Source organism: Punctularia strigosozonata (assembly GCF_000264995.1).
Source record: "Punctularia strigosozonata HHB-11173 SS5 unplaced genomic scaffold PUNSTscaffold_24, whole genome shotgun sequence".
Classification (NCBI taxonomy): Eukaryota; Fungi; Basidiomycota; class Agaricomycetes; order Corticiales; family Punctulariaceae; genus Punctularia; species Punctularia strigosozonata.
The window spans coordinates 77720-89920 of NW_006767456.1; the positions used below are offsets into that span (position 1 = coordinate 77720).

Sequence of the window (12201 nt, forward strand, 5' to 3'; positions counted from 1 at the left end):
TAGTGTACTTACGCTTATTCTTCGCATCAGCGAGGCAATACCAAGGGCCAATGCACTTTGTGGGACCCCAACCAAAACGTCGAACTCAGGCATAACCAGGAGGTGTGTGTTTATCTTTTGTTGGAATCCATATAGCGGGAGCCAACAATCACATACAAGGTTACGCAAGCGGCGAAGAAGGCGCTTGAGGATTATAAACGCGCCAATCCGGAGACAGATACCGCTGCTATCAAGGTGGACATGCCTCCTGCTCCAGCTGCCGGTACCTCCGCCCCTGTACCCGGTCGCCCCGCATATCCTCACGGGATGGTTGGGATTATGGCTGGGATGCCGCCGCACCATCAAATGCAAGCACATTTGGCGTATGACCAATTCCTGGCAGCCCGACCCCATGCAGGGCATGCAGAGGCAGTGCAAAGGCAGAGAGAGGTACATCAAATCGCAATGCAGGCGCGCGTGCAGCAAGTGCAGCAAGTGCAGCAGATGCGAGCGCAACTGCGAGCCGGGCGAGAACAGGCCTTGAGGGCCGAAGAGGAACACGCGAGGAGACTGCATGAACAGGCGCTGCTCCTGCAATTACACGCTGCTCAGGCAGTCCGGCCCGCCCCACACGCCCAACGAGCTCCCGCGGTTCATGGTGGAGCACATGTGGATGCTGGACAAGAGACATTTCGGGCAGCCATGCGCGCGGGATTACCCGTCGGCGGTGCTGGACCTCACGCTGTGCCTGCGGGCGCTCACGGGGTGCGGATGTACGACGGACCTTTCCTTCGGGGCCAAGTTGCGCCTCGGCCAGCGATGGCTCCGTTACCGGTCCCGGCTCGTATGCCAGGGATGTATGGTCCAGAGCCTGCGCGCGTTCCAGGACCCTTTGGTGTCCAACATAATCAGGTGCCGTACGGCCCTTGAATCGAGACATGCGGCCCCTAGTTTTCGGTGGCACGCATTCGTACACCTTCGAATAATGGCTATAATTCTGCTCTTTGGGTTTATGGTCTTCTCGGGTGCAACCGAGTCGGAGCTACTTTACCTTTATCTGGATCCATTGGACTGCGTGGTCTCTTCATCATGGCAGAACATCCCCTCATATGATATGCTCAAATTTTAGCACTGAAGCAGCTCGTTTTGACACGTCATTGCATGTTCGAACCCGACATTGCCATATAATACATGTGTAGCCATGCGTTTCGATTTGCTCACTTATCATCTCGGGTCAGTGGGGGGTAGATTAGAGATCCGTGTAGCTCATCGTCGCAAACATTACAATGATATGATACGCCGTTATTGCTGCTTCATAAATACTACTTGCTAGAAAAGTCGCCCAGACGGATTTCAATATCCTCACCTCAAACGGACGCGGGACTGCATTTCTCTATCAACACCTCACACACCCTTGTTTACTCTGTAGGACCTTTGCATTGGAGGCGGCGTCGCTGCTGCTGACGGTGTAATGTTCGTTATTGTTGTGTGCAGCGGATAGGATCAGACTGGTGATGCGCGACGGCGTCTGGGCAGTCCTGGTCATGTTTGATCAGCGCACCAATCCTGAACGATCTTCTTCAACGCGTAGTCTGACATTCAGATGGCAGTGGCCATCGTGCTCAACCCCATCGCATTCTTATACTTACTTTGCGGACGCCCTGAACGCCGTCGCATTCCCGTAGGTTTGATACTTGGCTCATATCGTAGATGACATGTGCCCGCTGACAAACATCCTTCATCGACACAGCTGGGCTTTCTCAATGTCCTCGTTCGCTGCCTGCCGGATCGTCCTGAACATGTACAATCTTCAGTTTGCCCCGACTGCACAGCGCCCGACAAGGCGTACACATTTACGATTATACCCACCCCGGCGACCGACTCGGGCGTAACGGGCGAGGATCCGAAAGCGCATCGACATCGACCAAGATTGAGTTCACGACTCGGCTCGAGGGCAGGTTAATGATATATTACAAACCAGGGACAATTCAGAGCGTAGATGCAGACGAGCCAGACGGAAATAGGCACGGATGCGACCTCGAGGCAGGTTCGCGACGCGGAGATCACCGAGGAGCCCAGAACGGGTTGATCACACTACAATAACGATTAGTTCCCGTGGATGTATTGAATAGAGGGCTGCATTTGCTCGGCGTACCCATCAGCTGAACTCCCATGCGTCTCGATCGACCCCGGGATTTGTCATCGCAGTGCCATCGTCCTTGTGCTCGCCAGGTCTGGAAGACCCGTGACTTGCGTCACGAGGGCCCTGCAAGCTTCCGCTAAGGTCGGGTTCGAGCGCAAGCCCTCTGCGCATTGCGCGAGTCCGCAGGCGGGCTTTGATGCCCATGCTGATTTTCCCAGATATCATTGCTTTAACCTCCACGGCACCAACCACAGAGATTGCGCCGGATGCCGCCGCAACGCCCCCGGCTGCTTCCAGCATGGACCAAGTTACTGGCATTTAAGCGCCCGAATAGCTCGAACCTGTTCCACCTCGGTTCATGTAGAGGATCACCGTATACGTGATCTGGTCAACACGAGAGCGCGAAAGGTTTGGCTAGCCGACGGATGAAAGAGATGTGATTCCCGAGCGTTGCTCTGATGGTACCGATATCGAAGCATCGAACTGGCGGTTCGCGAACTTGTAGTGCAGTAGACGGGAGCCCGAGCTACGTGATGGTAAGCTCGTGTCGCGCCGATATCGCAGGACAGAAGCAGGAGGTGGCAAAGCGATGCCGGAAGATCGTGAGACCAGCGGGTATGGGATCCGATTTTCGGCTCGCGAGGCAGTCCCGGGTGCGACCGCTTTGGCGTACGCAGGGCCCTCGCGATGACGCTCGAATCCGGCAAGTTCGTACAGCAGGGGGTGTGATGAGTGCGCGATCGGAGGATCGGTGTGCGCGTGAAGTTTACGAGGCGCGGAGCCTCGACGACGACAGATCTGCGCGACGAGCGTTTCGCTGGAATATCGACATTGGGCGTATGCGATGTATTGCTTTCGTTTCCCGCTTTCACGCGTCTTCGTGCCCGCCCAACGCACGCGCCGCGATTTCATGGGAATGGCCGGGGTCCATCGTGCGAGAGGACGCTCCCGGGCTGAGACGCAGATCCGGCGGCCGTCGTCGACATGTCGTACTCTTCGCGCATGTCTTCGTAGGAGTCGTGGCGGGGGCTAAACACCATGCTGCCCGCGTCGTCCCTATCGTCGGTCCGCTGGGGGAAGGGAGTGCGCCGGCTGACGAGGGTCGTGCCGCTCGGCTTTGGGAGCGGGAGAGAGGAGCTCGGGCCGTCGGAGTCTTCGTCGAGGTCGTCTTCCTCGATGGAGGCGAAGTCGGGCCGGGTGAAGGTGGTCAGCATGATGCCTTGGCCCATGGTGGTGAAGTAGGCGGAGGTGGCGGCGGCGTCCAGCGTGGTGAGTTGGTTGGTGTGGGTGGCGACGCGGCGCGGGCGGTGGTGCGAGCGGGCGCGAATGCGGTAGCGGGAGAGCGGGTCGGAGGAGTCGGCGGAGGAGTCGTCGAGGGTGTGCATGTTGAGCACGATGCGGCAGCCGGAGAAGGAGGAGATGGAGATCATCCATCTGGAGCGCGAGTGTGAGAGTCAGGTTGGGATATAGAAAGAGGGCAGGCACGTACGGGTAGACGATGGAATTGACGTTGTCGCGGAGGACGACGACGAGGATGTGGTGGAGCGTGATCACCACTGTGATTGTATCAAGGTCTAAGTGGACGGTAAGGATGGGGAGGATGAGAAGATCACGTACTGAAGACGAGGGCGTAGGCCCAGGTGCCGTCGCGCATGAGGAGCGCCATGAGCGCGGTGCGACCCCATCCCGCGCGGGCGGCGACGACGAACTTGTACGCCGTGAGGAGGAACAGGGCGGACTGGAAGATGAGAGTGCCGATGCTGAAGGGAGACTGTGAGCGAGGACAACGGGGCAAAGTGAGGTGAAGGCACTGACGCGAACCAGAGGATGGCGAGTGGAGTCTTGGTGATGACGCAGCGGCGGGTATACTCGTAGTCGGGTATGCTGGTGGCAAGGGCCCAGGACTGGGGGACGGACATGAGGAGAAATCGGAGTCGTGTCCGGCTACGGAACTCACCATCGCCCCTTGTGCGGATATCCAGAGAAAGGTCAAGACTCGCACAATCAAGAGCGAACGGTTATACAAGGCATACACTGCAGGAATAATTTTATGGAATCACCCTGTGAGCACGACAGTCGGACGGCGTACCTCGAATCATGAGCAACAGGTCGACGGCTCCTAAAGAAAACTGCAGTGCGACTCCCTGCCAGGCGAACCTATAGTTTCTGGGTCAAGCGCTTTCACGTTATATACAACGGCAGAGCACGCACCATGCCGGACACGAAGGTAAGGCTGCTCTGACGCGGTCGCCGATGACTCTGCAACGATGCCGCGGGGTCAACGAGGCGCGTCTATGGGATGTATCACCTCGCACGTAGGACTCACTCGATAAAAAGAACGAGGATAGCCATGTACCGTGCGGATAAGAAAATCCATTTCGTCCACGACCACCGCGGTTTGCTGCAAAAGGGGGCCGGTTGAGTACCCGCGGCACGCGAGGGAATAACATAGAGAGAAATGGCGCAGCGCCCACACGCAAGGCGTACCTCCAGATCCACTCGACCTCCTCGTCCAGGCTGGTGAGCGTCTGCCAGACGAGGAAGGTGAAGGCGGCGAGGGTCGAGCTGTCGACGATCCGCTCCGCCCAGCGGTGCTGCTCGAGCGCCGTCATCGGCGGGCAGCGGGAGAGCGAGGAAGTCGAACACCAAAGTCGTTGTGGAAAGAGAACTATATGTATGGCGAGTTCGAATCCGGCAGCGCAGTGCCTTGGATGGGCGGCTCGATGCAGGAGGCTGATACGTGCGATGATCACGGAGCGACCACACGTTGGCAACCGAAGGCAGAGGACTCAAATATAAAAGTCAAGAGGAAGGAGTGGGAGCGACGCTCACGGCCATCGCATTCCTTCTTGACGGAGTTTATCAGCATTTCCTGGACCTCGTCGTCAACGACAGGCCCCGCAGGCGGGCGGTGGCCAACGTCTTCTCGCGTCATCCCCGAAAAGGAAGAATCGGCGGCATGTGCCAGATCAGGCAACTCCGCCGCGCCCCGTGACGCCGGATCGACGGAAGGGACAGCACACGCGACTCGTCGCCCACGCTGCCTTTTCTTCCGAGTACCTTGCTGGCCCCACGTCCATCCCCGCGAGCCAACTGATGCTGTGCCTGCCTCGCACGCGCTCCAGTCTTCATATGAACGCTGCATAAACTGCACACCGGCCGACGTCCATGGCGATCCTACTCTTATCTAGCGTCCTTCGTCGAGGCCCTCGACGAAGGACGCTAGATAAGAGTAGGATCGAGCTCCTGTCTAACAGTACAGGAGCTCGATCCTACCCGCTCCCGCCCACAAAGCGAGGCATATCCGCTACATCCGCTCGTTGCACCCGGCCTCCGCACCCTCCTCGACGTTTCTCCTCGATCACCTCCGTCGTACGTATAAAAAAGTCCTCGGTTTGCTTCTAGCTAGAACCCGCAACCGCAACCGCCTCTTCTCTCCTCGCATCCTTGACGGCCTTCTCAAAGCAGCAACAACTCCTCGCAAAGCTCCGGTAGCTTCATCCACCCTCGTCAACATGCATCAGAACTCGCGCGTTCGCAAGACTCTCCTCGCTGGTCTTGGACACGGCCGACCTTCTGGCCCTTCCACCAGACCCCGCAACCACCAGCGCTCCTTCGCCGTCTCCTTCGCCGGGCCCAGTTCGCCTCCTACCCCTATCGCCGGTTCAGAGGAGGACACGCTCTCGAACTCGAGCTCGAGGTCGATCTCCACCGCCAAACGCGCCCCACCCAAGTCCAAAATCGTTCATCACTCCAAGGACGCCGACACCACGCAGCGCCTTCCCCCTAACCAGCGCCACGCCCAGTCCATCGCCCGCGCGGCGCGCAGCATGCACACGATGCGCCAGCCCACAGGCACGAGTGGCCTGCACACCATCTGCGAAGAACCGGAGCCCGCCTCGCCGTCGCCCGCCATCCAGACCTCCTTCGACATCTTCGACATACCCGCCCACCTCGGCGCCTCACCCTTATCTCTTCACCGCCTCGCCTCGCGCCGGCAACACCACCACCAGCATACCCCTGCCGCACCCTCTCCCCTCTCGCAGCACTCTTCCTCTTCCTTGTCCCCCGCCACCCCGTCTTGCAGGGTCGGCGTCGGGCTCGGGCTCATCCTCGACAGCCACATCGCCAACAGCCCCCTGCGGCCTTCGCCCACGCACGCTCATCACGCACACGCGCGGTCTCTCGGCTCGACGTCCACTTCGGCTTCGGTTTCGCCGGCGGCGGGACTTGGGATTTACGTCAACGCGGGCGAACACGACATGTCGCACAGCCTGGCGTCGCACTCGCGAACGCTGTTCGACGGGCCGAGCGGGTCCAAGCCGCGCATCCTCTACACCGGTTGATCCGGTCGACGTTATCGCTTTCGTAGTGCTTTCCAAACCCTGCTTTCGAATCACTTTGTATCGATAGCATAAAACGTTCAGTGTATCAATGCACTTGCAACCCTTTTTTCCTTCAAAGAACTCCGATCATTGAGCATACCCGTGATTGGTTCTAGGGGAGTGTCATGTTTTTGCGTTCACGACAAAAGGTATTCCGGCACGACGTTATTCGACGAAGTATGGCTGAACTCTTCTGGACACTGGGAGGATTGAACTCCCGACCTCATCAAGGGGTAGACACCGGCAGCTGCCGGTACGCCACTGGGTGGGTGGGTGGTCCCGGGCCCGCCGCTATCGAAACTTTGTACACCTACCAAATATGGTAATTAGACCCCGTAATAATATTTTTGGCCTGCGCGGTGGCCAGCGAACGCGTCGCGAGAGCGCTCGCTCTGACTTCTATTCCCAAGCGTGCAATACTCACGTTTTCGAGGTGCGCCGGCATTCTCCTCTGTTATCGACTCTCATGAACGCGGTCCTAACGGGTAGACGATGCCACAGGGTACGGCAACGGCGGACAAATGCCCGACGGCCAGGTGAGCTATTGACACTGTCAGCATTGACTATTCATGCTTACCAGTGCATCGCAACATAGGCAGGGTCTTCGGGCTCTCAGAACATCGAGGATGATGGCAAAACACGCCACTGCAAGCCTTGCAATCGTAGCATTGGCAAGAGTGGCGGCGAAGTAAATTGGATCCGGCATATCAACAGCAGCGAGCATAAGCGCCGTGCCGCGCAGCTGGAGAAGGAGACTCGAAACAAGACAAGACCCACGACATTAACAGCGTGGTTGACGGCACCCAGGGCGCGTTCTTCTCAAATCTCGAACCCCCCTCCCCTTGCACATCCCCTCGCACCTGACACCCATATCATGATCGCCCAGGAAACTACCGCGCATGCTGCAGATCATGCTCACCCTCCGTCTGTCAGATCTTACCAGCAAACCATGAACGCGGACGTCAGTACCACAGCCAATAACCAACCCACGAACGGCATACCTACTGTGCAGCCAGCATCGTCGCTTTCGGCACCGGAATGCCCTGTCGCAATCAGCCTCCTCCGGAAGATGGAGGAACTTGAGGCGACGCTTCCTGAAGACATTCCGATCGCAACAATGGAGGATGTGTTCTCCGGCCTTGAGGACAGCCCGTGCCTGCTGGAGGGCGATGAGCCGGAGATGGTCGTTGGGCAGGTGCTTCACCGTCTAATCGGGTACGCTACCTCTCCCGAGGCGTTGGTGCCGTTAATTCGACGGGGCTCGTTAGGCGTACGCCGCTTGATTGTATGGTTGCGGGTGTGGATTTGCAAGCACGGTCTCAGAGGGGATATCCTCGAGCCGCGGCTCGAACGGATCATGGCGGCTATGAGGCTATGGTGCGTTCATCGTGCGCCTACAATGTGATGACTTCTGACCTTCACCCGTAGTGGCGCATGGGATCGTACAACTGCAGAGTCTCCGATATCACCTGCGACCACCGTCGTCGACCTGACGAGGTCCCCACCATTACCACCCTCTGGAATACAGGCTGTTTCGTCAAGATCAGCCCGCGTCATTGAGCATGCACGTACGGCGTGTCGAGGTTTCGAATTCCCAGTCCCAGAGGGCATGCCTTCTGCACTCGCCTACCCCTTGTCTCTCCACGCCATGATTGCACCACCTTGGTCTATGACCATAGCTGGATCTCTCATCACGATCACCTCCTTGTCATGCTCTGGAATTGTCTCGCACGATAGTCTGTGCCAGTCCTGTCATAATGTGCGAAATTCAGATCAGTATCAACTCATGCTCGGACGTCTGTACCACTGCAAGGACAATACACCACATGGGTATTTGAACTGTGCTCAGCATCTTGACAAGCTGCGTCGCTTGAGCAAGAGGGTTAGGGAGTTGACGCTGGAAGGCTTCAACCAGGGACGCAAACTGGCGGTGCGGATGCAACGAATCGACGACCTCAAGCGATATGTGATGCTCGTAGCCGAGGGCAATGTTTCCCGAATGCATATTGTTACGTCGGTCGCTCTACGCCAGCACTGTTCACCAAATAAACTCGTGGAGAACATGGAGAAAGCGGCACGCGAGCTCTACAAGCCCAAAAGCTACTCCGAAGCGGAATTCAAACAGTCATACGTTCTGTACAGGATAGGTGGATATCGTGTAGCTGAGTTCGCCCATCGCACTCGTGGTTTGCCTTCTGTCCGTCAAACGCAAAGAAAAATTGATGCTCCAGCAATCCGTGTCTCTGCGGGATTCCCAACCGTTGAGGAGGTTAGCGAAAACTTTGGCACATTCTTCAAAGCACGCCAGATAGATGTCGCACAGAATTCATTGACAATCAAGACTCTCGGTGCTATCCTCATGTTCGATGAGCTGGCAATTCTCAAGCGACTTCATTGGGATCCGCTCGATAACTGTTTCAAGGGCATCTGTCGCGAACATGAGCGGGAGCTTCCAACTCTCGAGTTCAACTCGATGAACGAAGCTAAAGTACTCGAAGAGGCACTCCTCCAAGATAAAGTGCATATTGGCTCTGAAGTATGTATAATTGCCGCCTATGAGTTCGATCCTATGTTGATTTCACAATTGACCAGGCAACCATGGGTGCACTCAGCGTGATATCTGATGACCCTTCACTGTATTCTGCGAAGGTTATCATGATTTCGCCGACATGCAAATGTGGCGAGTCTGTCAGTAGGCATGCGGACTTGCTGGATGTAGTTTATAAGGCTGCATCGGAAGGTGCAAAGGCTTTGAGATTCTCAATATATAGCCTCGCCTCTGATGGAGATTCACGACGTCGGCAGGCTCTATTCAAGCTGACAATGACTCATGAGCTCTCGCCGGAGGACGACTTGGAGCTCTATCGTCACCTTGCGCGCATGGACTTTTTCCCTCTCTGGTGCGGAAGGGATAGCATAACATCAAGCTTCGACTTCAAGCATGCTCAGAAGCGTCTCCGGAATACTCTGCTGCGCGAGGCCGGCGTTACAATCCGAGGAATCCATATCACAAAGCCAATCATTCTCAACCACCTCATGTGTACACCAGAGCTTATGCTGTCAAAATCCGCCGCCGAGTCACTGTTGAATGCAGCTGACCGTCAGGATGTCGGCCTTATGTACCGCCTCCTAAGGGCCCTGTATAACTTGCCACCTCCAAGCATCGAAGATTCTCCGATCTTTGCCGCAAATCGTCGAATACTCCGGTTGTATGGCAAGCTTGGAATGCGCCTCCTTCGTCCATACACGGATGCTACGATGAGTTTGAGCCAGCAGCTCACCGATCTCAGTGCTGCATCGCTGGTTCTATTTGAACTCTATGGTGTCGACAAAGGCAGCTTCATCCCTGTCCAGCTATACTCGGATCTTCAACACGAGATACAAAATGTTTTCTTCACTGTGGCGAAGACGAAGCGTGACAATCCAGACGGGAAAGTGCATCTTGTTCTTTGTGGGACAGATACACTCGAAACATTCTTTGGAATTGTCCGTACTATGGCCGGCACCGATGTTAACTTCGACTCGTATCAACTGGGAAACCGGACTTCAGGTGCTTCGCAAGTTACCGAAATTCTTGGGCTTCATCCCGAGTGGGATCCGGGATCACGCCGCCTTCGCTTGGGTTCATTGTCAGATGCCAATGAACACGATGTCTCCAAGTTTGATCAATTGACACCCCGTTCATGGATAGCGGATGTCTCAGTGCGGGATGTTGTACCTGCAACCTGCTGGAAGCTTGGCGAGAGGGAGGCGATGAACGATCTCATTGAAGCTGAAATTCATCCATCTTTTGACCAGAAGCGGGCCAGCGGCAAGCCATACTCCTTGTTCTCTCCCTTTGGCGATGGGCACATCATTCTCCAAGATGGTAGAGTTTGCACAGGAGAGGAGAATGAAGAGGAGGAGCTATCGGAAGTCAATACACAGGAATCATCGCTGCCAGCTATGATGACTCAGATCGACGAGGCGATGGACCCAGACATCGAAGATATTGCAGCCGAGTTGGCAGTGACGACCCGCTGTTCTCCAGGCAGGAAGACAAAAGTGGTACCATATGTAGCACCTTTTGCGCAGGATGTGGACGTCTCCACAAAGCTTCGCTCAAAGGGTGTGCACAAATCTACAATTGCACGTCATCTCTCTGACCCGCATCTCCTCCACACCCACACTGCAATCTCGTCGGACCGCCTGCGGCGCGTCCGTGGTTACACAAAGTATGAAGACATCTCATCTTTTGCAAGCACCGAGTACTCGGCAATTGGTGATGCCGCCGACTCAGACTTCGGGCAGCAGCTCTTGCTGGAAGAACCGGTCGCTACACTTGTTCGCTGCGAGCAACGAGTCTTTCTTGCTCTCGCAACAGTATCTGCAATTCACATCGACAACAAAGATGCCGTCGCTGTTCATCTTGCCGAGCTCAGTGCACCCATAGTCCGGATCTCGTACTCCATCCTCCGCCTGACACGTGTTAACATTCCTCAGACTCCCGCAAGTGACATCGACCTCGAGACTGTTGACTGGGAGTGGTCGCGAGCTCTTGAAGGTCCTCCAGGTTCAATAATCCGTCGCCAAGTTCCTGGAAAGTTCATTCAGCATATCAATCCTATCTTAAGCACAACCGAGGCTGATTCTGGAAGGCTCCCAACATGGCAATTCCGGAGCGAAGAGCTGCAAGCCATAACGGCAGATCTTCACCTGCGATTGGCCGGAGATGTCCACTTGTTGCCTCAAGTCCCTCGTAGCGATACTTTCCCATATCGGAATGCATCTGGTGCGTAGGAATTGCATTGTTTCAGATAGAATTTGACTTACAATTAATCTTAGATGCGGCATGCTTTGCCTGCGAAACTGAAGGAGTCGATTCCGAAGTTGCTGGATCAATGTCATGTCCGCGGTGTCCTGGACGTGTCTTCGAAGAGGGCCGCAAGTTGATTGAACATCTCGCAGGGCATCTACTCCTCGATGCCGACCTCCAGCATGCCGAACATTGCGGGCTATGTCTCAGTCCTCATGGAACTTGCGATATACGGCTTCGGAAGACCACTGGCAGGAATCGCGGCTTTCGTGTCGACCTCCAACACTCTCGGTGCAAGAATCTATACCGAATCCAGCTCGGGACAGCGGGCAAATCATCTAAGAATGCGCCGTGCAGTAATGTACCAGTGGTCTGCCCGCTTTGCGGCGAGAATTCGGCTGCGATCTGGCGCTACTCGCTTCGCATTCATCTCACCCTCCGCCATGATCTTAGCGAGGCTCAAGACCTTGCACGGTATGCAGAGCTGTTTACAATCTCTGAACAGGAACAACTTGAGGTGAAGCGGTTACACAAGGCCATACCACGAAAGCGGAAAGCACCAGGTCAGGGGAGTAACCGGCCTACGCTCTCGGTTTCTGAAGCTCATACTTCGCGGCTCGCACTCGCCAAGTACGTGCTACTCACTCACAAACACGAACACTCATCCAACGTCTACTTATAGCATCGAACTCCCGTCGAAACGACGACGTCTTGACGGCCCAAACTCCGAGTACGGCGAAGGCAACATTGAAGAGCACACCGAGAGTAGCAGCGATGACTCTGGCTTCGAGGACGAGGTGACCTTCGACGGCAGCGGCTTCGACACTTTGCCGCACGACGAGATCATGCCGCTTGAGCTCCCTCGCCCGTCGGGATCCATGCGTGTTGATTTCCTGTTG

The 12201-nt window shown here is 56.1% G+C and overlaps 3 protein-coding genes across 3 annotated transcripts; 2 read left to right on the forward strand and 1 right to left on the reverse strand.

The window, feature by feature from the left end:
- Positions 1-1941: 1941 nt before the first annotated feature.
- Positions 1942-4766, reverse strand: PUNSTDRAFT_128712 (uncharacterized protein). Its single transcript, XM_007389142.1, has 10 exons — positions 4610-4766; positions 4449-4523; positions 4334-4381; positions 4212-4279; positions 4080-4156; positions 3938-4026; positions 3740-3882; positions 3612-3678; positions 2135-3556; positions 1942-2073 (listed from the first exon to the last, which is right to left on the reverse strand). The coding sequence occupies exons 1-9, from the start codon at positions 4732-4734 to the stop codon at positions 3031-3033; spliced, it is 1218 nt and encodes a 405-aa protein (XP_007389204.1). The 5' UTR covers positions 4735-4766; the 3' UTR covers positions 1942-2073; positions 2135-3030.
- An 871-nt stretch (positions 4767-5637) lies between these two features.
- On the forward strand, positions 5638-6468 carry PUNSTDRAFT_48018 (uncharacterized protein; the record flags this gene model as incomplete). The annotated part of the gene is made up of 1 exon (XM_007389143.1): positions 5638-6468. The coding sequence occupies one exon, from the start codon at positions 5638-5640 to the stop codon at positions 6466-6468; it is 831 nt and encodes a 276-aa protein (XP_007389205.1).
- A 1825-nt stretch (positions 6469-8293) lies between these two features.
- PUNSTDRAFT_77991 (uncharacterized protein) lies at positions 8294-10350 on the forward strand (the record flags this gene model as incomplete). The annotated part of the gene is made up of 2 exons (XM_007389144.1): positions 8294-9043; positions 9100-10350. Coding segments are annotated over 2 exons (2001 nt in total), but the record flags the coding sequence as incomplete, so codon positions are not given.
- Positions 10351-12201: the final 1851 nt, after the last annotated feature.

Excerpts from the sequence above, each read along its gene's own strand:
- PUNSTDRAFT_128712 (XM_007389142.1), bottom strand. The coding sequence starts at position 4,734 with ATGACGGCGCTCGAGCAGCACCGCTGGGCGGAGCGGATCGTCGACAGC. Across the intron at positions 3,679-3,739 it reads GGCCTACGCCCTCGTCTTCA|TGGTGATCACGCTCCACCAC; the intron begins GTACGTGATCTT and ends ATACAATCACAG. Across the intron at positions 3,557-3,611 it reads GTCAATTCCATCGTCTACCC|ATGGATGATCTCCATCTCCT; the intron begins GTACGTGCCTGC and ends CTCGCGCTCCAG.